Below are 25,672 nucleotides of genomic sequence, written 5' to 3'. Positions count from 1 at the left end.
GGAGTAGGGACTTCACATGAATGCAAGGAGTGTTGAGGGTGGAGAATGCAGTGAGTCATGAAATGTGTGTATATGAAGGATGTGTAGGACAACAGGATAACAATGATACAGTGAGCAGGGCAGTGAAGTCAGGATTGGGAAGCACAGATAAGCATGAGTGTAGTGCATGAAAAAGAAGAAATGTGAGGAAGAGATGTAGTTTGGTTTGTAGAGGTAGGGTGTGTGAAATTTTATATTTTTTATTGTTACATAGAGATGGAACACACAGCACTCCCAGAACTGTCTCACTGAGGTGGGCGGGTCTGCTCAAGAACCACATATCACCAGACATCTCAGTTCATTGCCATTTCCTCCATGAAGCCCAACATCCTGAGATCAGTCCTCACTACTTCATCCAATGTCTTCCTGAGTCTCCCACTTTCACAGGTGGCATCCACTTTCAGTGAGTGGAACTTCTTTATACAGCTGTCTACATTCATATGCATCTGATTCCTCTTATGCCTAATTTTTCTCTCAGCACATTTGCACTTTGTCGTACATGCACATCCAGCAGAGCATACTAGCTTCATTCCTCTCAAGTCTATACATGTCTTCTGCATTCAGAGCCCATGCCTCACTACCATAGAGTACAGCCATTCGCACACAAGCATCATACAATCTGCCTTTCACTCTGAGAGAAAGTCCTTTTATTGCCAACAGAGGTTAATAAGTCTTTGAACTTCTTCCATCCTGTTCTTATTTTAGCAACAATACTTTTAGAACATCCTCCACCATTACTAATTTGGTCATCTAGGTAGCAGAAACTATCGACAACCTCAAGGAAGCCTCCTGGGCATTTGAGAAAGTCTAATTCCTGTGTGCCCTGAGTGTATATTGTTCCTGTATCATTTATAATAATGCACAGGTACTTGAATTTCATTTAATTATTTAAGTAAATTTAATATTTGTTTAATTTAAAGTGTAACCATGCCTAGTTCAGAAAAATGAGCAATCTGTGAAGACTTTAGAATGAATAGTTCCAGAAAATCTATGTTGTGTCTATATTATGAAACACTTTAGGATTTATACAGAGATCAATGACGAGTCTTGTCATCTGGGAAAGACAAATGGTAAAAAAGTTCCATACTAAACGAACAAGGGTTAGTGAAAGAAGGGTATCCAGCTGTAAAAATAATACGCCATTAACAAACCTCTTCCAACCTATGCTAGCATGGAAAAATGAACATTAAATAAATGAATGAATGTGATATGATTTACATGTGAACCGTGGGCACATGTAATCAAAAGTGGATCATAACAAAACTAAATCATTGATTTCTGATGTAACCTATTGTAAAATGACCAAAATTAAATGAGAATGTGCAGCTGAGGTGGAAGAATCTATATCTGATTTTTTGCTGAGGAGATCTGATGATACTGAAACCTGTCCAGAGTTGTCACCATAGCTACCAAAAGATCAAATATTAACTTCTTTCTCCATTTACCTTTTGGGCAACTGAAATTTCAAAGTTCTTTCTCTTATCCTTTTGAGATGAATTTTCACTCATCATCACTAACGTCCATTTTCCATGTCAGCATGGGTTCAATGGAGATAATTGGGGTATCATTATTAATTATGAATTATGGGCATAATTTCAGCTAGAAATTATTTTCACCTCACTACATACAGTAAGTTAGTCTGTATATAACTATATGTTCTTTATGCAGAAGGCACTCTTGGTTAAGTTTCCCAGTATAATTATAGTAAAACAGTACTGTTATGTGCTAAACACCAAAAGGATACTGGAAATGTCCATGGTCAATCAGAATTAGTCCAGGGTAAATCAGGGCACAGGCTGTAGACATTAGCTTTAAATCAAAATAAGAAAGAAAAATGTTTATTCTCAGAGAAAAATATTTGAAAAAAATATCAAAAAAATATCAATCTTAGCTGAAAGCAATCATTTTTTAAAAAACTTTGCTATCTTTAATTCAGTTTCTATGCTTTATCTTCACCAATGGTGATAAATATTGGGTAACGACCAGAAAAGAATGATTGTGAATACTAGCAACCAAAATGGGACTCTTCTGAAGGCTCTCTAGAGTGACGTTACTTAACAGAGCACATAGCTTGGAGATCAGAGAGTTTCTCCAGGTCAAGCCACTATTCCTCTACATTGAGACGTCACAGTTCTAGTACTATGGATATGTGATTAGAATGTTGCAGGAAAGAATCACAAGATGTATTCTTCAAGCTGAGATAACCAGTAGGAAACCTAGAAGTAGACCAAGAATGAGATGTTTGGATAAAATCCAATCTCAGTTGGTCATACTTGTGAATCCAACCAGTGAGTGTAATGATGATTGCTTCTGATAGGACCTTTTGGAGGAGGTGCTTGGGGATGCTACCACCTCAACCCTCTAATGAATAGTAGGCAGAGATGATGGATGAAAATTTTACATTGATATTACTGTTATTTCTATAAATGAAAAGACAGTGGAGTTGAAGTAGATCCAATTTTAAAGAAATTAACTTTGGAACTTGAATTAAAATTTTATACACTATAGATAAAAGATAGGACTAGGATACACATATGAAGAATGTCTTAATCGAAGTCCTGCTTCATCAAGGTAGGCCTGGGATAACCAAGAATAGACAAATGGTGTTCTGGTAACTACTGGGCCTTTTGCACTGTTTTATATTGATTTCTAAATTTATATATAAATTTTATATTGTTGATGTTATTGCATATATATTAACTCCTCAAGTAACTAACTTGAGTGAAATCTGCTGTTAGTCACACAGGCAAAGGCAAAGAGATTTATATTTCTTGTCAATGACCTATGAGCCAACATCTGAATGGCTTATCTCATTGTTCATTTTAATCCCTGATCCATGGGAAAAGTTTTAAAGAAAGCAAAACCACGAAAGACCAAACAGGTGCATAAAATATCTGAAGAATTGTTTGGTAATATATTTTAACTCCTATTTATCTAAACAGCTGAATAAGAATAAAAGTTAAGGTAGAATAAGAATAAAAGTTTAAAGTAAGTAATAACCATTATCATTACCATCATTAATATTTGTGTAGAAAAGTGGATACAAAATAATGATGATTACTTCAGATAATTATATTAGGTCATGTTTACAAAAAGTGGAAGAAGGTAAAATTTAAAATACTAAAACACAAGTACTTACACATTTTTTGCTGTCCTTTTTATAACTGTGATACATAAACAGACAAACAGCAGGGATGTAAAGTAGAAGATCTGAGAAGATTACTGGGAAGAAAGAAAATAATAATATCACTTTTCATTTTGAACTCGACAAAGACAGGCTAGCTGTCGAAATATCGTTCAACCAATAAAATATCTATTGCAATTGCACCACGCTCTTCGCATTGTCTAATAATAATAATAATGATTTCATTTCTTGGCTAAGATCAAAGGATGAAATACAACAAATAACGATAATAGTTTCAAATTTTGGCACAAGGCCCACAAGTTTGAATTACATTGACCCCAGTACTTGAAACCATTATTATTAATTGTGCCAGTGGAACGTTAAAAACACATCTGATTGTTGCCAGGGCTATGGATTTTACCAACAATAAAAAGATGAAAGGCAAAGTTGACCTTGGTGAAATTTGAACTCAGAATATAAAGTCAGATGAAATGCAGCTCCACATTTTTTCCAGCATGCTAACAGTTCTGCCAGCTCACCTCATCATCATCATCATCGTTTAACGTCTGCTTTCCATGCTGGCATGGGTTGGACGGTGTGACTGAGGACTGCACCAGGCTCAATCTGATTTGGCAAAGTTTCTACAGCTGGATGCCCTTCCTAATGCCAACCACTCCGAGAGTGTAGTGGGTGCTTTTACATGCCACAGGCACGAGGGCCAGTCAGGCTGTTCTGGCAATAACCATGCTCAAAAGGTGTTTTTTACGTGCTACATGCATGGGAGCCAGTCAGTCCGGTAGCACTGGCAACAACCACGCTCAATTGTTGTTTTTCATGTGCCACCAGCACATGTGCCGATAAGGTGATGCTTGAATGGTACTTTTTAGGTGCCACCGACACAGGAGCCAATCCGTAGCCCTGGCAACGGTCACGCTCGGATGTGCTTTTAACGTTCCACTGGCACAATTAATAATAATAATGGTTTCAAATTTTGGCACATGGCCAGCAGTTTGGGGAGAAGGACTAAGTTAGTTAATTAAATCGACACCACTACTCAACTGGTATTTATTTTAGTGATCCTGAAATAGCAAAAGGCAAAACTGACCTTAGTGGCATTTGAACTCAGAATGTAAAAATGGATGAAATGCTGCTAAGCATTTTGCTCAGTATGCTAATGATTCAACAATTACATGAACACCAACAACAACAACAGCAGCAAAGATTTCTTACACAAGTACTGAATCAAATATTTGTTTGACCATTCATTAGCAATGTATGTAAAACAGTTAAGAGACTTGTCAGAGTTTACATCACAGTGTAATCAACTTGTATTTATATAAGAAGTGAAAACAATATAATATCTGTTTCTTTATTGCCCACACGGGGCTAAACATAGAGGGGACAAACAAGGACAGACAAACGGATTAAGTCGATTACATCGACCCCAGTGCGTAACTGGTACTTAATTTATCGACCCCGAAAGGATGAAAGGCAAAGTCGACCTCGGCGTGATTTGAACTCTGAACGTACCGGCAGATGAAATACGGTTACGCATTTCGCCCGGCGTGCTAACATTTCTGCCAGCTCGCCGCCTTTATACAATATAATATCATCATCATTTAATGTCTGGCTTCTATACAGACACGGGCTGGACAATTTGACAGGAGCTGGCCAGGGTTTTTATGGATGGATGCCCTTTCTTACAACAACCACCCAGCAGAGTGGACAGAGTGCTTTTTACATGGCACAAGCACAGGTGAGGTCAGTTTTGGCATAGTTTTTACAGCCAAATGCCCTTCCAAATGCTAACCACTTAACAATGCAGACTTGATGCTTTTTAAGTGGCACCAGCACTGGCAGAGTCACCAAGTAACTTGTATCAGATGATGAAATGTTATAGTGAAACAGAGAGACAGAAACAAGTGTGTTGTTGTAGAGGAGGTACATGGTAACCTGACCAGAGAGAGAGTGATAAAATCTCTTATTTGATGACTAGTATCAGCTATTGAACCGTGGCCATACTGGGGCATCTCTTTCAAGGATTTTAGTCAACCACACTAAGCCTAAAGTTTATTTCTGTTTGTTATTTATTTTATTGATCTCCATTGAATGTATATATTTGTGTGTGTGTGAGTGTGGAAGGGCATGGTTAAGTGTGGAGAAGCATAGCTAAGTGGTTAGGGTTTTGCACTCATAATTGTAAGACTGCGGTTTCAATTCCTAGACTGGATGTTGCATTGTGTTCGTGACCAAAACACTTCATTTCACAATGCTCAAGTCCACTCAGCTGGTAGAAGTGAGTAATTCTGCAACAGACTGGTGTCCCATCAAGTGGGGCAGAAAGATAGGTTACAGAATCCGAGAAACCACCTTTATAAGCCTATGGCTCAGGAAGGACCTTTGATCCTTTTGATATAGGATTCCCACCATTTCATCTTAAAGCATAAAAATGTATTTTTTTAAGTGCTGAAAATACTTACATAATTACTCTAATAATTGAGTTGCATGTATATTATTTCTCAAACAGTTTGAGCAGTGATATACACAAAATTAGAGTTCCAGAGTAACTACTAAAGTGTTTTCAGTTTCAAAAGTAATACACACACACACACACAAAGTTATCAAATTTATAAAATGTCAAGTCAGAATTACCTGAATATCGCATAAATAACTTGTGAAGTGGATTTTCAAGACCTCGAGATGAATAGAGAGCAACCCACTCAGGGTTAATGTAATGTGAACTGCAATGAAAATTGGAAGATGTAAATCTACACGCACATCATCATCATTTAACATCTGCTTTCCATGCTAGCATGGGTACAATTTTGGTATATTAATTATACAAGTAAGACATATCAGTTAGTTCAATAATAATCAATTGAAATGGCACCAATCTAAGTTTCCTTTTATCTCTAGTGCCTCCACATGCTTTGATGCTACTTTTTGAAGACATAAAAGAAATAGAAGTTAAGATACTAAACAAGAAAAAAATCTAAAAGATCTATTCGAATTCCATTGTACATTGCAAGGAACTACTCACTATAAATTTGTGAATGTGACCAAGATCTCACAGTTTGAAAATACAGGTTTGGTATAATATGATAGGGCACAAAATTAAATTGTGGTATCCTATGTTGTGTAATATTACTGAATATATATATATCATCATCATCGTTTAACGTCTGCTTTCCACGCTGGTGAGCCAGAAGGCTGACCAGTCTCCAATCCGATCTGGCAAAGTTTCTACAGCTGGATGCCCTTCCTAATGCCAACATTAATTCAAGCTGGTTTGTCCAAATATAGTAGCAATACATTAAACAAGTTTTTTAACATTAAAACTTCAGAAAAGAGTGAAAACTGAGTATTCAAAACAAAAATTGAATGATTCTTACGAATGAGATAAAAAAAAAAAAGAGAAAAAATCTAGAGTCATATGACAAATATTTCGGAGAGTAAGACAATAAGACATAAAAGAAGTCAGAAAGAAAAAGAAAAAATCAACTTACATTGCCCCCATAATCCAGCTGTGGTAAGCTGTTAAGGGGGGATAATCAAGGCCCCAGTACATGAGATCATTATCAGTGGAGTTATGGTACCTACAAATAAATAACATCAATATATAATCGCATTTTATTTGGAATTTTTATTGAGGGAGAGGGTCAGTCGATTATATTGTTATTCATAATTTAATATACCATATGTAAGCTGGTCACTCTATATCGTAGTTTTGGCATATATATATATATATATATATATACACACATATATACATACATACATATATATACACATACATATATATACACATACATATATATACACATACATATATATACATATATATATACATACATACATATATATACATACATATATACATACATACATATATATACATACATATATACATACATACATATATATACATACATATATACATACATACATACATATATATACATACATATATACATACATATATATATATATATATATACAGAGGATGCAAAAGCAGGCATACAGTAAGTATCACATCAATGTTATAATACTTAATTCATTAAAATTATTAGCACATTAAATTAGTTAGCCTCATTTTTGATATCTTCAGTCTCATTAATCATAATAATACATTTATCATAACCATAATAATACTTGTATCATAACTTCCAATTTTTTTGATAAATGTATTATTATGATTAATGACACTGAAAATATCAGAAACGAGGCTAATTAATTTAATGTGCTAAAAATGTTAATGAATTGAGTATTAAAACATTGATGCGATACTTATTGTAAATCTACATACACACACATATAGTTGGTGCTACTTTGGTGTGTGATCTACAAGGGAGATTACTTTAGGTTATGTTTAAAATTATTTTGTATATATTTAGCATTGTAAATGTATTTTTTCAAAATTCCTACTATTTTAATAAAAAAAAACATATAATAATTAAAACAAGCACATAGATCATCCACCATAGTAAATTTGCTCACGTAGATCACATGGAATACAGCACTAACACAAAGTAAACAAGAAAGTAACCTAAAGTAATCTCCCTTAAAACTGTCGATCACATACCAAAGTGACACCTTTCTTTCTCTTAAGAAATTATGTGAATTTAGTGCTGGTTTCTTGTAAAAATCTTTAGCCAGCATCTTACAGATTTTAGAATTTGAAAAGTAAACTAAAAGGTAACCTAAAGTAATCTCCCTTGTAGATCACATGCCAAAGTAGCATCCACCTTTTAAAATCTGTAAGATGCTGGCTAAAGATTTTTACAAGAAACCAGCACTAAATTCACATAATTTCTTAAGAGAAAGAAAGGTGTCACTTTGGTATGTGAATTTATGAATCTGCCTTCATAAATTTCATTTGATCTATGCAGGCATAGAAAAGTAGATTTTTTTTTTACTACTAGCTCCTCATCCTGTCTCCAACTGTCACCTATTTCCAAGTGAGGTAAAATTTGCCTTAGTTGTTTAAACAAGAACACATCAATGATAGTCAGACATGTATTCACAGAAGATTACAAATAAACAATGCTGCATGTAAAATGGTGACATTCATTTCCAACTAGTAGACAAAGTCAAGAAGAGACATACACATAGGCGCAGGAGTGGCTGTGTGGTAAGTAGCTTGCTTACCAACCACATGGTTCTGGGTTCAGTCACACTGCATGGCATCTTGGGCAAGTGTCTTCTGCTATAGCCCCGGGCCGACCAATGCCTTGTGAGTGGATTTGGTAGACGGAAACTGAAAGAAGCCTGTCGTATATATATATTTCTTTTTTTTCTCTTTTTACTTGTTTCAGTCATTTGACTGCGGCCATGCTGGAGCACCGCCTTTAGTCGAGCAAATTGACCCCGGGACTTATTCTTTGTAAGCCCAGTACTTATTCTATCGGTCTCTTTTGCCGAACCGCTAAGTAACGGGGACGTAAACACACCAGCATCGGTTGTCAAGCAATGCTAGTGGGAGAGACACACACACACACACTTATATATATATATATACATATATACGACAGGCTTCTTTCAGTTTCTGTCTACCAAATCCACTCACAAGGCATTGGTCGGCCCGGGGCTATAGCAGAAGACACTTGCCCAAGATGCCACGCAGTGGGACTGAACCCGGAACCATGTGGTTGGTTAGCAAGCTACTTACCACACAGCCACTCCTGCGCCATATATATATATACGTGTGTGTGTTTGTGTGTCTGTGTTTGTCCCCCTAGCATTGCTTGACAACCGATGCTGGTGTGTTTACGTCTTGTCACTTAGCAGTTCAGCAAAAGAGACCGATAGAATAAGTACTGGGCTTACAAAGAATAAGTCCCGGGGTCGATTTGCTCGACTAAAGGCAGTGCTCCAGCATGGCCGCAGTCAAATGACTGAAACAAGTAAAAGAGTAAAAAAGAGAGAGTATATACATATGTATGATGAGCTTCTTTCTGTTTCTGTCCACTGGATCTACTCAAGGATTTGGTTGCCCTGGAGCTGTAGTAGAAGATACTTGCCCAAAGTGGGATGCAGTGGAATAGGACCCCAACCCACATGGTTGCAAAGCAAACTTCTTAACTACCCACCCATATCGATACCATATATGTCATCATCATTACTATTTAACATTAGTTTTCCATGTTGGTATTAGTTGGCTGCTTTGATAGGTTCTAATGAGCTGCAGGGCTGTGTTGAGCTTCAATATCAGCATTGGTATGGTTTCTATGGCCAGTGCCCCACCAGCCGTGTATGTGTGTACACACACATAAGATGTAAATATAGTAACATTCGAAATGAAAAACAGAAAAGCAAAATGAGATAGAAAGAAATTTATTATTATTATTGGTAGTGTTGATGTTATTTGTTTATACAAATTTTTCTTCCTATTTCTTTCTTCTAAATTTGGGTCTCCAATGTGATAGCTCTTTACACTCTGGAGCTTTTGACGACAAATTTAGCAAAATAAACCAATACAACCCACATTAATAAGAAAATGATGGGAATAATGGTGATAACAATTAGACTAAGTGAAATATTTCTTCTGTTTACTTACCATTTTTTAACTGGAAGATTATAGGTGATTTCCATCCAATGTCTCTGAGCTTCAAAGTCACCAAACATTGGTGATTTGCCAGCACCTAGAATAAAAGGGACAAAATGTATTTCTGTTAATTTTTGATAAATGGTGCTTCCACCTTTTTATATATCTAATACTGAAAATTTTAGAAGCTCAACAACGTAAATTACTTCATTTACAATTGTTCATTTACTGTTTTATGTTTATTTTTTTCCAGCCTATGTTGTATGGTTTCTCAAGTAAGAAGTTTTTTAGTTTTTGCTTTTTTATTCCACTAAAATTCAGAACTACAGGATATAATGTTTACAGAGGATGTAAATGTGGCTTCACCATTTCAAGATAGAATTATTGACATCTTAACCCTTTTGCATGTAAACTGGCCATATCCAGCCGAAATATTCCACCTGTTTTAAGTTTGAAATGGCCAGATATGGTCTCTCACACCTACCCAACATTGTCATTATAAAAAAAAACAAAAAAACAATCACATCATTATTGAAATCTTGAAACTATGAGATACTGCTTGATTAATTCAAAACAATGTGAATAAATAAGCATTACATTTGACAGAGTAATCTGAATGCTAAGGAGCTAATGAAAGAGTTGCTGATTTCAGACAAATTTAACACAGCCATGTCATAGCATCTGACCACAGAGGTGTTATAAAATTTCTCATGTCATTTGTTAACTTGTTAATATTATAACACACAATCACAACATATATGAAGGAAACAATCTTAAACTTCATGTTCTTTACACAGGAATGACAAAAGTTAAGCATCAACATAACTAAAAGGATAAATAATCTGAGCTCTTGCAGCTGGACATTAAAAAAACTATGAAGATGATGAAGTTAAGTAAGGATCAGTGGATAAAGTATTAATGTTGTTGCTACTGTTATCATTAGCCCTGATTAAGCAGAAAAATGATCCACCTTTGACCGCCCATATTCTTGTAAACTTTGACAATACTGTCCAAAGTGTCCTACTTACTTTAAGACAGTAAGGCATGATTTGAGGGCATTTGGCTGCTATTTAGCATTAGGTCAACCCTGATCAGTTAGATCTATGACCAAATGCATTCCAGCTGTGATCATCATGTCGTTTTCTTATCTACAGGTAACCCAGGTCCATATACATTTTACTGAAGATGTCAGGGTGAAATTTGAGGGAGATTTGGGATGCTATTTCTAAAAGATTGAGTGACTACGTAGAGGTATCTTTGTTGGCTTATTGTAGTAGAGTGTCAAATCTATCGCTGCGACTATAAAGTTCATTTGGAAATTACATGGTTCCAAGCTAGTTTAACTTTTCTATACAATGTCTTGGGATTGGAATTTTGAAATTTCATGAATTGAAATTGTGTAAAAGTTTATATATGCATACACACACACACACACACACACAACACACACACACATATACATACACACACACACACACACATACATACACACACACACACACACATACACACACACACACACACACACAACATACACACACACACACACACACATATATATATATTATATATATATATATATATATATATATATATATATATATATATCATCATCATTGTTCGACAGTGGCTGAGACAATGGAATTTACCATGCTACGCCAGACTTCACGGTCCATCATGGCATTACGGAGGTCCTGTTGCTAGATGCCTGTATCCCTGGAGATTACATTAGGGTAGGAGAGTGTGCACCCTCTGGTATTGCGAGTAGATGGCTTCCAGAGGAGAAGAGTAGAAATTACCTCTTTTTCAGCTCTACAACAATGTCCAGCAAACTGGACTCTCCTACCTTTCACAAGAGATGACACATATATATATATATATATATATACTCTCACACACACAGAGGTATTTCTAAATAATAGAGTTGGAAATTATCTAGAATACCAAAAAGTGCAATTTCTTCAACTGTATATGCTTTAAGCATTCTAGGTGCTTAAAACAAAAGAAAAACTTTGGGTCAGAGATTTAACATTTTTTTTTTTGAAAAATATGTTTTTGGATTTATGTTATACATGTTTTTTAAGAATCATTATCTCAGATCTTTAAAACAAATCTTGAAAAATTTTCAAAAGCAAATCAATACCAAAAACTTTCAGAAGGGGTGAGGGTTGTCCCCTACCTTTTCATTTTACTTTTTTTACTTTGTCTCGCAAGCTCTTTGGCAACCTTATTAGTGCTGGTGTCAGCAAAAGAGAAAAACAAAAAACACCATACACACTGTAAAGTTATTGGTATTAAGATGGACACCCAGCCATAGAAACCATGCCAAAACTGACAATGTGACTGCACTGCAGCTCAGTCGATCCTGTTAAACTATCTAAGCATGGAAAACAGACATTAAATGATTATATATATTATTTTAAAATTTGTATAATGACCATTTTCAGCCTTAGGTCATAATCAGGTGCAAATTTAAAGCCAAATTTACATAAATTTGGAGTGGCTGTGTGGTAAGTAGCTTGCTAACCAACCACATGGTTCTGGGTTCAGTCCCACTGCGTGGCATCTTGGGCAAGTGTCTTCTACTATAGCCCCAGGCCGACCAAAGCCTTGTGAGTGGATTTGGTAGACGGAAACTGAAAGAAGCCCGTTGTATATATATATATATATATATATATATATATATATATATATATATATATGTTTGTATGTGTGTGTATGTGTTTATATTTGTGTTTGTCGCCCCAACATCGCTTGACAAGCGATGCTGGTGTGTTTACATCCCCGTCACTTAGCGGTTCGGCAAAAGAGACTGATAGAATAAGTATTGGGCTTACAAAGAATAAGTCCCGGGGTCGATTTGCTCGACTAAAGGCAGTGCTCCAGCATGGCCACAGTCAAATGACTGAAACAAGTAAAAGAGTAAAGAGTAAATCTATTTAGAAGGTCACTAGCAACTACTATGCTAGTTATGAGTGATAAGTGTTAAGTAATATTACAATTAATACTTATTGACTTATACACTGATATATATTTATTGACTTTTTCAGCAATAAATTACAAATTAATAGAACAAAATAAGCACCCCTGTGAACAGTATGTAAGGCCAATACATTTAATTTCATATAGCATCTATGATTGGCATTAAATCATGATCAATCATCATCATCATCATTTAATGCTTGTTTTTCATGCTGGCATGGGTTGGATGGTTAACAGGAGTTGGCAAGTCAGATGACTGCATCAAGTTTGGCATGGTTTCTTTGGCTGGATGCCCTTCCTAACACCAACCACTTTACACAGTGTAATATATTCTTTAATTTCATTTTCTTATTTTTGAACATAATATTATAGCTATGTTCGATATTAAATAAGTAAATGAAATTAGACATAGGAATGTCTATATGTTTAAGAAGTTCGCTAGTGAACAGAAAAAGGTGATAAAGAAATACACCAGAAAATGTATCTGCAAATGGCAAAGCAACCATATTCTGGGATACACCAATACAAACAGACAAGAAAATTAAGGATAACTGAACAGTTATTGTTGTCAAGAACCAGCAGGAAAAGAAATACTTCCTCACTAATATATCAGTTTCTAAGGGTGATAATGTATCTCTAAAAGATATGGAAAAATTATCTAAGTATAAAGATCTAAGAGAGCCTGAAAACAGAAACAATCTCTATAATAATAGGGGCTTTGGGAATAATCAAAAAAGCATGCAGATGAATAAATAGCCAAAACCACAGGACTTGCAAATATGTATAATATGCAGAAAACAGCATCACTAAGCACTGCACACATTATGTAGAGTACTTTCAATACAATAAAATTAGCATAACCAAAACAAAACACTGCACAACCTAAGACACACAGTACTGCACTTAGTCATCATCATCATCGTCCAGCGTCCGCTTTCCATGCTAGCATGGGTTGGACGGGTCAACTGGGGTCTGTGAAGCTGGAAGGCTTCGTCAGGCCCAGTCAGATCTGGCAGTGTTTCTACGGCTGGATGCCCTTCCTAACGCCAACCACTCCGCGAGTGTAGTGGGTGTTTTTTACGTGCCACCTGCACAGGTGCCAGACAGAGCTGGCGAACGGCCACGAACGGATGGTGCTTTTACGTGTCACCGGCACGGGGCCAGGCGATGCTGGCAACGGACACGAACGGATGGTGCTTTAGTAGAGTAGGGAAAACACACAATGAAAATAAGACAGCTAAATAATAATAATAGCTGCTCTGATGTAATGCCAGGCAGTGGATCTCATGGCTTCAGATCTTAACTAATTGGAAGTGTTATCATGTACATGTTTTGTCTTGTTGTAAATGATGGGCTACAGAAAATATTCTGCTCAATACTACAGATTTGCTTGACTTTAAGTTGAGTATGTCCCCTGCTAGCTGACAATATGTGCATCTCTGATCATGAGCCGAAGTAGTGGAGGAGCATCATAGCCATGTGTTGAGAGGAATTCTTTGAGGTTTCGTTCAACATCCTTGAACAACCCTTATTCAAGGACCTTTTGAGCGGGATGGGCTACTTGACCAAAAGAAAATTCTAACTGGGCCCCAACTGCTGTTTATCTTAATATAAGATCACCACGTTGTGCACATGTGGTTGTGATGCTTGTATGTCTGGTGTACCCTTAGCAGGTAAGTAGTTATGATGGATATATTGGGCTTCGTATATGTGTACCCCAGTGTCACTTTGATGGCATGTGCTGCACTCTCACTCACTCCATGATAATAATAATGGTTTCAAATTTTTCCACAAGGACAGCAATTTTTAGGGAGGGAATGAGTCAATTACATTGACCCCAGTGTTCAACTGGTACTTATATTATTGACCCCGAAAGGATAACAGGCAAAGTTGACCCCAAGTAGCATGTGAACTTAGACCAAACAACAGACAAAATGCCACTAAGCATTTTGCCCAGTATGCTAATGATTCTGCCAACTTGCCACCTCAATAATGGTAATAAAATGAATCCTCACAATAATGATTGCAACACTAATAATAATAATATTGGTTTCAAATTTTGGCACAAGACCAGTAATTTGGGGGGGGAGGAAAGTAAGTTGATTACATCGACCTCAGTATTTGTCTGGTACTTAATTTATCTCTTATTATAAAAGGCAGATTTTATCTGCCTCCCTTTGTCAGTTATAGAAATCTACAATATAGGATTTCTTCAATTACAATTTACCTAGCATTTTTAAGAGTAGAATGCATCGAGTCATGCCAGGTCGAGTTTTTAAAATTTAAACTCCAATTAAGCAAAATTTACAGAAAACTCACATTCTGGTGTGTATGTCAAATGCTTTTCTTAATGTGGTTTACACCACACGCACACGCACACACACAGTGTGCAACGAATAAAATGAAACTAATTCACTGTGTGTGTGTTGACAGGTAGACAATAGAATGCGATGGCGATGTAATATTTGTTTCTATCTATCACGCTGATAGATACATGAGTAAAATGTATGGCAAGCTAAGAGATAAGAGTGAGTGAAAATGTTCTTGGAAGAGAGTAAATAGCGAGAGTGATTTGAGGAAGACTTTACATTAAATAACCGTAGTGGCTTGTATATATATATACATACATAAGACAGTAAGGTGTGATTTGAGGGAGATTTGGCTGCTATTTCTACCATGTCTAGCTGCCATGTAGGGGTCTCCCTCATAGGCTCATACATACATATATACATAGATAAGACAGTAAGGTGTGATTTGGGGGAAATTTGGCTGCTATTTCTACCAAGTCTAGCTACCATGTAGAGGTCCCCCTCATTGGCTCATATATATATACATACATAAGACAGTAAGGTGTGATTTGAGGGAGATTTGGCTGCTGTTTCTACCAGGTCTGTTAGGCCTTCTCATGTAAACTCAAGCTTTCTCATGCCTTGAACATAAGACCAAAGCAGAGAATGTATTCTTTTATTCTTCTGCTTTTTCCAGCCATTGGTCTGTGGCCATGCTGGGGCAATGCCTTGAAGAATTGTAGTTTAATGAATCAACTCCAGTTTTATTTTTGTAAGCATTGTACTTATTCTATCTGTTTCCTTTGTCAAACCACTAGGTGACAGGGATGTAAACAAACCAACATTCGTTGTCAAGCAGTGGTGGAGGACAATCACAAGCACAGACACGCACACACACACACACATACATGCATACACATATACACACATACATACATATATATATATGTGTGTATATATATATTGCAGCGTGGAAGGTGTTTGTAAGCCATTTAAGAAACACACAAAAACCGTTACATTCACTTCAACATTTAAATTTAATTTGCCAAAATATTTTCCTCGCTCTGAGACCGCGACCTGTTCACTGACAAAAATATCGTGCTAACAGGTCGCGGTCTCAAAGCGACGAAAATATTTTGACAAATTAAATTTAAATGTTGAAGTGAATCTAACGGTTTTTGTGTGTTTCTTAAATGGCTTATAAACACCTTCAACGCTGCAACTGTTTTCGTTCCAGCACACGATCTCAGATCAAGTCACTTGCTATGCAAGTACATCTCTGTAACTATATATATATTTATATATATATATATATATATATATATATGTATATTGGTAAAAACAGTAAGATAACAAAAGAAAGAAAGAGACCTCAATATTATGTAAATAGAGGAAATCTTTATATATAAAAGTGAGGTTGTGTGTCTGTCTCCTACGATTTAGATTCCTAACTACTCCGTGATTCATATCGAGACCGTCTGGGTATTAGCGAGCGTCTACGATGAGTCTACGATTTAAAAAAAAATTTACCATCAATTTTTCCCATTTTTAATCCATTTTTGACATATATAAGGGAAGTAACTCTCTAAAATTTATTATTAAATCTCAGAACGTAAAAAACTACAGTAACACCCCTCCCCTTTTGTGGTTAGCCATATTGAGATGGCTATTATACTTTACATCTCTAAAAATGCTTATATAATTATTTCCCTTACAAACCCGAGCAACGCCGGGCGATACTGCTAGTCTCTTATAAAAGGCAGATTTTATCTGCCTCCCTTTGTCTCTTATAGAAATCTACAATATAGGATTTCTTCAATTACAATTTACCTAGCAATTTTAAGAGTAGAATGCATCGGGTCATTGTGTGTGTTTGTTATTAGTAAAAAAGGCGCCAAACACAACTCACTTCTCATTCGAACACATTTGCAAAAACACACCGACGGTCGGATTGCCATAACAATACAGAAAAGGCAAATTGGTTTTTAATTTACTTTCTGTCGTTAAATTTTGGTAGTATTAATTGGCGAGCGTACTTCTGTTGTCAATTGTTGACAGAAAGAAATTGTAAGCTAATAAGGTGTGTGTGTGTGTGTATAGGAAGTGAAGGATAAAAATATTGCAAGAAGTGGACAGATGTACATATATACATCCATACATACATGTGTGTGTGTGTGTGTCTATGTATGTGTATTAATGTGTGTGTGTTATCTCTATATAAAGCTGAAGTTGTCTGTGTGCGCCACGTTTGGTAACCTTCAGCTAACACTATCTCCTCTGAGACCCTGCGGCGCAAGTTGACCAAAATTGAGAGTATGATAGAAGGGTTGCTCTTCCTTCCGTAGAACATAAAATTCAAATCGGACCATGTTAACACCAAAAATTATTTACATCAAAAAGCTGCTTTTTTTCTATGAAAATCCTTATTTTTTACGATTTTTTCACTGCTGTGTCGCCACTTTTCGGTATATTTCGACCAGAAAAATGTTCACAAAATTTTTACTTTTCAAAATTACAATTCCAGCGGGTCGAAACAAACCCGAGCAACACCGGGCGATGCTGCTAGTATATCTATAAACTGCAAAATGTCTGTGTATCTGTGTGTCCTTTATACAAATCCACAGTTTTTCACATAAAAGGCTCGCATTTTCTATGGGCTTTCAAAACTGTCCGAGGGTGGTCATGAAGATCTTTTCATTTCCGCAGTCACCCCAGAAAGCCATTAAAAAAAATCGATAAACCGACCCCTAATGCCCAACAGTTGAATGCACGTGCACATTTGCAGACAGTCTGTATGACTCAGTGCATTTTTGTGTTTTGGCTTTCAAACGTGCACGCTTTTTTTGATTTGAGAAATGTAGGGAATAATTAATAAGTTAGACCAAGTGATTGAGAAGAGAGCAGGATTTTCATGAAAGACCAAATATGCTTGACTCGCACTAGACCTGGCAACGCCGGGTCATAGTGCTAGTTATTACTAAATATACTGGAGTGTTGGAAATGCAGACACAGTAGAAAGCAAAAGTAAAGGCCCACCAAAGCCTTGTGAGTGGATTTGGTAGACAGAAACTGAAAGAAGTTCACTGCATATGTGTGCTTGTTTCCTTGTCTTGACATTGCATGATAATGGTAAATGAATGTTAGCAACATACACTCGGTGTTATTCACTTTCAATATTCTGCAAAAACATGTCTGACCATGGGGAAACATTACCTTGCTTGGAAACGAGTAAGGGTTGGCAACAAAAAGGGCATCCAGCCATAGAAAATCTACCACAATAAACTCCATTCAAGACATGCAAGTATGGGAAAGGGAACATTAAAACGATGATGATGATTTTCATTCAACTATTATTAATTATATTTTTTATGGATCAGGAGTATATAACATTCAATATTACTCTGAGTAATATTTACTCAATAGAGATCACAAATGAAAGTAACAGCAAAACTACTTTGACAATATTACTGAATTCAAATATTTTTCAAAGGTGTTACAACCAGATGAGATTGGTAAAAACAGCTAATAGCAGGTATGTATTCTAATGTGATGCTCTGCTATATACAAACCTAGATAAAAGATTATACTCTAACTGCACCAAATATCTTAACTATAAATCAAAGCAACTTCTACATTTGAGGATACCCCTCACCCATGGTCAAAACTTTGCCCACATTTAAATTTCATAAAAACAATTGAAGCCTTAAAATTAAATTGATAATTTAATATAAGTTGTATATGTCTCAGTAAACAATTAGTGGCTGTGTGGTAAGTAGCTTGCTTACCAACCACATGGTTTCGGGTTCAGTCCCACTGCGTGGCACCTTGGGCATGTGTCTTCTACTATAGTCTCGGGACGACCAAAGCCTTGTGAGTGGATTTGGTAGACGGAAACTGAAAGAAGCCCGTCGTATATATGTATATATATATGTGTGCGTGTATGTTTGTCCCCTTAGCATTGCTTGACAACTGATGCTGGTGTGTTTATGTCCCTGTCACTTAGCGGTTCGGCAAAAAGAGACCAATAGAATAAGTACTGGGCTTACAAAGAATAAGTCCCAGGGTCAAGTTGCTCGATTAAAGGCGGTGCTCCAGCATGGCCACAGTCAAATGACAAACAAGTAAAAGAGTATACATTATTTCTTCTTGCCACAGATGCATTCCCATAGGATTTTATGCATTTGCAGTTCACCCTGTTGAACTGTAAGGGCATATAAACCTGTAGGAGTGCATGTGCTGGGGGGAAAATTTCTTTTTAAAAACTCAATCTCCCAGGCGTGGCTATGTGGTACAAAACTTTCTTCCCTGTCACATGGTTCCAGGTTCAGTCCCACTGCATGGCACCTTGGGTAAGAGTTTTCTCTTACAGCCTTAGGCTCATCAAAGCCTTGTGAGTGGATTTGGTAGACATGTGTGTGTGTGTATCTTTGTGTCTGTGCGTGTCTCCCACCACCACTGCTTCACAACTGGTATTGGTGTGTTTACATCCCAATAACTTAGCAGTTTGGCAAAAGAGACTGATAGAATAAGTAACAGACTTAGCAAAAATATTAAGTACTGGGGTCGTTTCATTCAACTAAAAATTCTTCAAGGTAGTACCCCAGCAGGGCCAGTCTCATGCCTGAAACAAGTAAAAGATAAATCACTGAAAATAAAAAATGCAAAAAGAAACAGGACAATCATGACAGGGACACATGAAATGATAAGCCTGTTCATCAGAGCCGACCTTGACCTAGTGATAAAGAACAGCAAACTAGCAACAAATAGGTACCATATGGAGCTACAGACTGTGGCTACAAGAAACAGTACTAATGTATAAATGTTTCATCAGATTGCAGTGCTAAGTTCAAAACTTCCTGTATCACTATCCCTTTTGTGCATCAGGTACTTGGTTGATATTTCCTGTTCCTGGATTGCAAACCCATACCCTTCAAAGTGGGAGGTAGTAATCCGCCTATTGGTCCATGATAAACTGCTTTGATGTTATTATCATCTTGAGCTTTCTAGTAACATATCCATGCAGTCTTCTGCTCGTATAGGCTCATCCTTTCATCTGATGATACACTGTGGTAGAGTTGTGCAACTTCTTTGAGCATATGTATGTGTGTGTCCCACCACTACTTGACAACCGGTGTTGGTGTGTTTATGTCCCTGTGACTTAGTTCGACAAAAGATACTGGCAATGCAAGTACCAGGCTTAACAGAAAAAATAAGAACTGGGATTGATTTATTTGACTAAAAATTCTTCAAGGCAGTGTCCCAGCATGGCTGCAATCTAGTGACTGAAAGAAGTAAAAGATAAAAGCTAAACCAATGTGCCCTTCTTCCCAAAGATGGTACAGTATGCTTTGAAAGTGATTTGGCAACTATTTCTAACAGGTTGACCAACTACATAAAGTAGGGGTCAGTAACTTCTTTTTGTAATGGTCCATTCAGATTTTTTTACATTTGCCCATCACTCAAGTATTATATCGTATCTTACAGAAAAAAAATCCCTAAACAGTGCAGGCATGTCTGTGTGGTTAAGAAACTAATAGCTTTGCAACCATGTGGTTTGAGGTTCAATTCCATTGTACAGCACCTTACTATGAACCCTAAACTGACCAATTCCATGTGAATGAATTTGGTAGATGGAAATTATGTGGAAGCCTGTCATATACCTGTGTTTATGCGTGTGTTTGACCAGCACTACAGCTTGAGAACCAGCGTTGGTGCTTTTTTATGACCTTATAACTTAGCAGTCCAGTAAAAGAGACCAATAGGATAAGAACCAGACTTTAAGTATTAGGGGTGGAGGTGGAGGGTGGACAATTTGTTTGACAGAAACTATTCAAGGTAGTGCCCCAGTATGGCTCAGTCCAATGACTGAAACAAGTATAGGATTAAAAAAAAATGTACCCGTCCACCATTTCCATCACTGGCAAAAAAGGCTATCAATTGCTCAAGGCCCACAAGTACATTAACCGTTTAGCATTCAAGCCAGCCATATCAGACACAAATATTCTGCCTGTTTTATGATCAAACTGACTGGATCAGGCCTCTCACACCTACCCTACAATGTCATTCTGAAAATAAACAATCGCATCGTTGAAATTTGAAAGCTACAAGTTAACGTAAGATTAATTCAAAAAGGGTTGAATCTGAAAAGTTTTTAGAAAATATTGAAGGCCCACTCATAATCAGCAGCCCATCTGTTAGCAACATCAGACATAAAGGCTCTTTCATGATCTTAGCTCATAAAGGGTTGTATACAATACAGCACATTCATCACTATTGTGATTGAATGACATTCACTATGGATTGTTGAAACAAGTAGTAATTACGAAAACTGTTCTTGCATGAAGAATTGAGTGGCATCAACTGAAGAAAAGTGTTGTGTTGTTCAGCTTTCAGGTTAAACCATGATTGAGCAGACCTATGATCAAAAGTTATTTGAGTCATGGCCATCATCCTTTTCTTATAAAGCTATTTTGGACCATTATTCAGTGTCTTCTTTATGCTTTTAAGATGGTGGCATGTGACTTGAGAGATTTGGCTGCTTTTTTGGGCGTTTTGACCAACCATGTAGTTGTAGTTTGTTTCAGTTAAGAAGATATTTAGTAGATTTATCAAGAAAAGGTGTTTTGCAATGCACCATGATATTGAATTGTATCGAATTTAGCATGTGATGATTGATCTGTTTAGAGTTAACTAGATTAAATGTAAGTTCCAAGCTAGTCCTGCAACAGCAAATCATTATTTAAAAGCAATCCAGCCATGATCATCCAATCCTTTTATTCAGATAATATATTTAAGACTTAAAGTATACTAGCCATCTCAATATGGCTAACCACTAAGGGTGGGTGTTACTGTAGCTTTTAGCTATTTAAGACTATTTTATCAAATGAAAAGTGGGATATATAACTGTTATTTCTAGAAAGACAAAGGATCACATAGAGGCTCACTTGAAGGTTCATGGAAAGTGATTGTTATTGTTGACTCTGGGTCTGCCTTGATCACTAAGATCAACCAATGATGTTTTAGACGGAAGGACGTGAATTGAGGTTAATTTAGCTACAATTTTTAACTGGTCAAGTGATTATGTGGAGATTCTCGTTGGCTAGAGAAAGAAATATAAAGGAGTGATGGAGACAACGTGTTTGTGCTATAAATATATTCTACTTAACAGTATGTGGGCAGGGAAAGTGGGGGAAATAAATCAAATTTAAAACTACATTATCGCAGTTATACAGCTTTAAATTTCATACTTATCCGTTTCTAGCCAAGATTGATTAAAAAAAATATAGAAACGGGTATATACAAACGTTAATTCAATTGCATATTTCCTTCCGATAAATTTTTGAACATGTGCCATCTTTGTGTAATCATTTCTACTATAGACACAAGGCCTGAAATTTTGGGGAAGAGGGATAATCGATTATACCGACCCTAGTACTCAACTACTTATTTTATCGACTCCGAAAGGATGAAAGGCAAAGTCGACCTCGGTGGAATTTGAACTTAGAACATGAAGACAGACGAAATGCCGCTAAGTATTTTGCACGGCGTGCTAACGATTCTGCCAGCTCGCCCTAATGATGTCAAAGTAGGTGTTATTCTAAAGGAAAATTAACAATCAATTCCACTATAGGCATAATGCCTGAAATTTGAAGGAAGGGGTAAGTCAAATACATTGACCCCAGTGCTCAACTGGTCATTATTTTATCCACCCCCGCTCCGAAAGGAATAAAAGGTAAAGTCGACCCCGACGGAGCTTGAACTCAGAACGTAGCATTTTGTCCGATACAAAAGAAACTCAATAATAACAGAACATTTACTGATTGGAGAGAAATTCAATAACAAAAAATAAAATAAAAAATTTATTTTAAAAATAATTTTGAATAGGATTCAAAATTCGTCTAACGTCTCGTCAAATCGACAGGTGGTGATGAACAAGTCGACTGACGAAAATAAAAGTAAAAATTAAATATATATATATATATATATATATATATATATATACATACACACACAGAGAATATTCTCACATCTATATAAATACAATTTCTCAATATGAAATACAAAACATTCAAATCGATCAAATTCATGAGTTTTAGCAAAATATCATTTAACAGCTGTTCCGTATTTAAAAATGTAACACGATGATGGTGATGATAAAACACGAACTACACTGGTTATTATTACAAGACCCTCCCCCAGCCGCTTAACCTTATTTCAACCATATGGAATAAAAATGGTTTGCCTTTTCCATATAGGTATAATATAATTTTAAATAAACGATCGAAAGTTTAAAGCTCGCTATTAAATATATATTATTGATGCTTATATCAGAAATGGTGAAAACCTGATCAAGGAATGTTACGTTCATCAATGCACAAAATAGAAGCAGTGATTTGATCAATCAGAATAGGATTTAATTTTCAAAACCATTACTAGTAAAAACTTACTCTGTAAACCACGATATTATTTTGTATTTCAAGTGATAATTGCTGACTCGACACAAAAGACAAGAAATCAAATTCTACTACTCTTTTTAATACTGGCGGGTCATTCACTGTTACCTTTTAATTTGTTTTAGTAAAGCAAAATGATGTGCTTATACTGTTTATCGCCAGTCGATCGATATATCACAGCCTTCAACATTTAAAATGGGTCTACTTAAAGATAAAATGAAACAATAAAAAAAAATTGCTTAACACTTCAAACCTGTTGAAATGAAGCAGAATATTATATGTTTACGTTGACAAAAATGAAAGTGATTATTTTCTCCTGCCGACTTACATGTATCTATCTATCTATCTTTTTTTTTTTTTTTTTTCTGTAGCATTCAAAGGGCGCTAGCAGAAGCTAACATGTGGCAAACGGAGATGCGTGGCAGAGAAAGATTTCTGTAATAAATTGAAATGGAACATGCATATATAACCTAAAATCAAAACCAAAATAAGTAAATATTCTAACCAGAATATCCTCCAAGTGATGTAAACCATCGAACAAGTACAGCACACACTATTACGAATAAAAACTCGCAAATAGGTGCTGCTGACGACGTTTTCGTGGTCATGTTGTTTGATTCTCCGATTTGAAAAGACAGGGAAGCGGTGTTAACCCGTAAATGTCCGTCTGAAATATTCTTCCATAAATTTCATTTTATCATTTCGTTTTGTCAAAATATTTAGAATAACAATTCCTTTGTATGATAAAGGTTTACAAATTAAAATATTTATTTCTAACAATTGTATACGGCCACAAATTTTTTAGTGGAATAAAATTGTGTAAGTTGAGTCAGTATTTTACAGATATTTATTTTATCGCCCTCGGAAGAATGAAAAGCAAAGTCGACGCTGACTTGATTTGAACTCAGAATGTAAAGGGCCGTAATTATTATACATAATATAAGATTTTTGTCAACTGCTTTACCAATTCTACCAATACACCGCATTTTTATGTTTAAAAAAAAAGTTTTTTTTATAAAATTGTAATTTATCCTTTTTTTAAATTTTTATTTTGCTTTGGAGTGGTGTGGTTCAGAATAGTATTTTAAACGTAAACATTCATTATTTATTGAATATGTATAAATCGAATAATTGTCAGTACCCAAAATACTAATACTTCAGAAAATTATTGTATTTCGTTAGAAATTTCAAAATGGAAATTCTAATTCTATAAAAATGTGTAGGTCACTTTTAACCGAACAAGAGACCAAATTTTGTAGAAAAGAGACAACTGTCGATAAAATCAACTTCTGTGGATTACTGCTACTTATTTTATATTATCGCGTCCATCCCTGAAAACATGAAAACCAAATCAGTGTTGGAAGTATTTTAACTCAGAAATTAGGTTGAGTGGGGGTATGGGGGGGGGGGTTTGCCTTGGTCCAGTGATTGCAAACCAAAGATATGCATATTAATAGTGATTCGCTGCAGGCTTTCAGATAATACATAATAGACTTTGAGAAGAAGAAAAAAATCTTACTGCAATATCATGCTATAAAAGGCATATCTATAAGCGTTTACCTAAAACAAAAATAAATGTGACAATCCCATAACAGATTTGCTAAAGAAATTAAAATTCAGATGCCAATTTTGGCATCACTGGCTTTGTGAGAAGGATGGTAACACTATGACCTTTTCAAAATATCCAAGACTGATGGGGAAGAGCGAACTTAGCTTCAGACAGGAAACTTGGCCTGAATGCTTGCAACAGTGTGGTCTTCACTAAAGGTACCTATAATGGTCTCTGTTCCACAGAACTGGCTTGTCTTGTCTTGAATCTTTTCACTATATAGTGACATCTGTTTCTCAGAGCTGGCTAGTCTCATAACTCCTCACTGCTATAATAGTTTCAAATTTTGTGCACAAGGCCAGCAATTTCAGGAGAGGAGTAAGTTGATTACATCAACCCCAATTTTCAACTGGTGCACATTTTGTCGACCCTGAAAGGATGAAAGGCAAAGTCGACTTTGGTGGAATTTGAACTCAGAATGTAAAGACAACGAAATACTGCTAACCATTTTACCTAGTGTGCTAACAATTCTGCCAGCTCACTACCTCACTACTATAACGGCTTCTGTTTCTTGAAACTTGCACACCTTGTACTCTGACTCCAAACCTGGGCACCAAACTGTTCATCTATTAATTGTTAATTAACAATGTTAACATTTTCGTCAACGATTTAACTTTTAAGTTGATTTTGGAA

At 36.0% G+C, this 25,672-nt stretch overlaps 1 protein-coding gene across 1 annotated transcript in view; it reads right to left on the bottom strand.

The window, feature by feature from the left end:
* LOC115214276 (dolichyl pyrophosphate Man9GlcNAc2 alpha-1,3-glucosyltransferase) overlaps window positions 1–24,088 on the bottom strand; it is a 35,555-nt gene extending 11,467 nt beyond the window's left edge. The window contains exons 1-6 of the mRNA XM_029783421.2: window positions 23,936–24,088; window positions 9,720–9,804; window positions 6,670–6,759; window positions 5,816–5,904; window positions 3,179–3,261; window positions 1,784–1,848 (exon numbers count right to left, since the gene is read on the bottom strand). Of these exons, the coding sequence (XP_029639281.1) occupies window positions 1,784–1,848; window positions 3,179–3,261; window positions 5,816–5,904; window positions 6,670–6,759; window positions 9,720–9,804; window positions 23,936–24,038 (515 nt within the window). The 5' untranslated portion in view covers window positions 24,039–24,088. The remainder of the gene's footprint in view (window positions 1–1,783; window positions 1,849–3,178; window positions 3,262–5,815; window positions 5,905–6,669; window positions 6,760–9,719; window positions 9,805–23,935) is intronic.
* Between the last annotated feature and the right edge of the window lie 1,584 nt (window positions 24,089–25,672).

The sequence above is a fragment of the Octopus sinensis genome, linkage group LG7, assembly GCF_006345805.1.
Source record: "Octopus sinensis linkage group LG7, ASM634580v1, whole genome shotgun sequence".
Lineage (NCBI taxonomy): Eukaryota > Metazoa > Mollusca > Cephalopoda > Octopoda > Octopodidae > Octopus > Octopus sinensis.
This window is presented reverse-complemented; position numbering and strand designations above follow the sequence as displayed.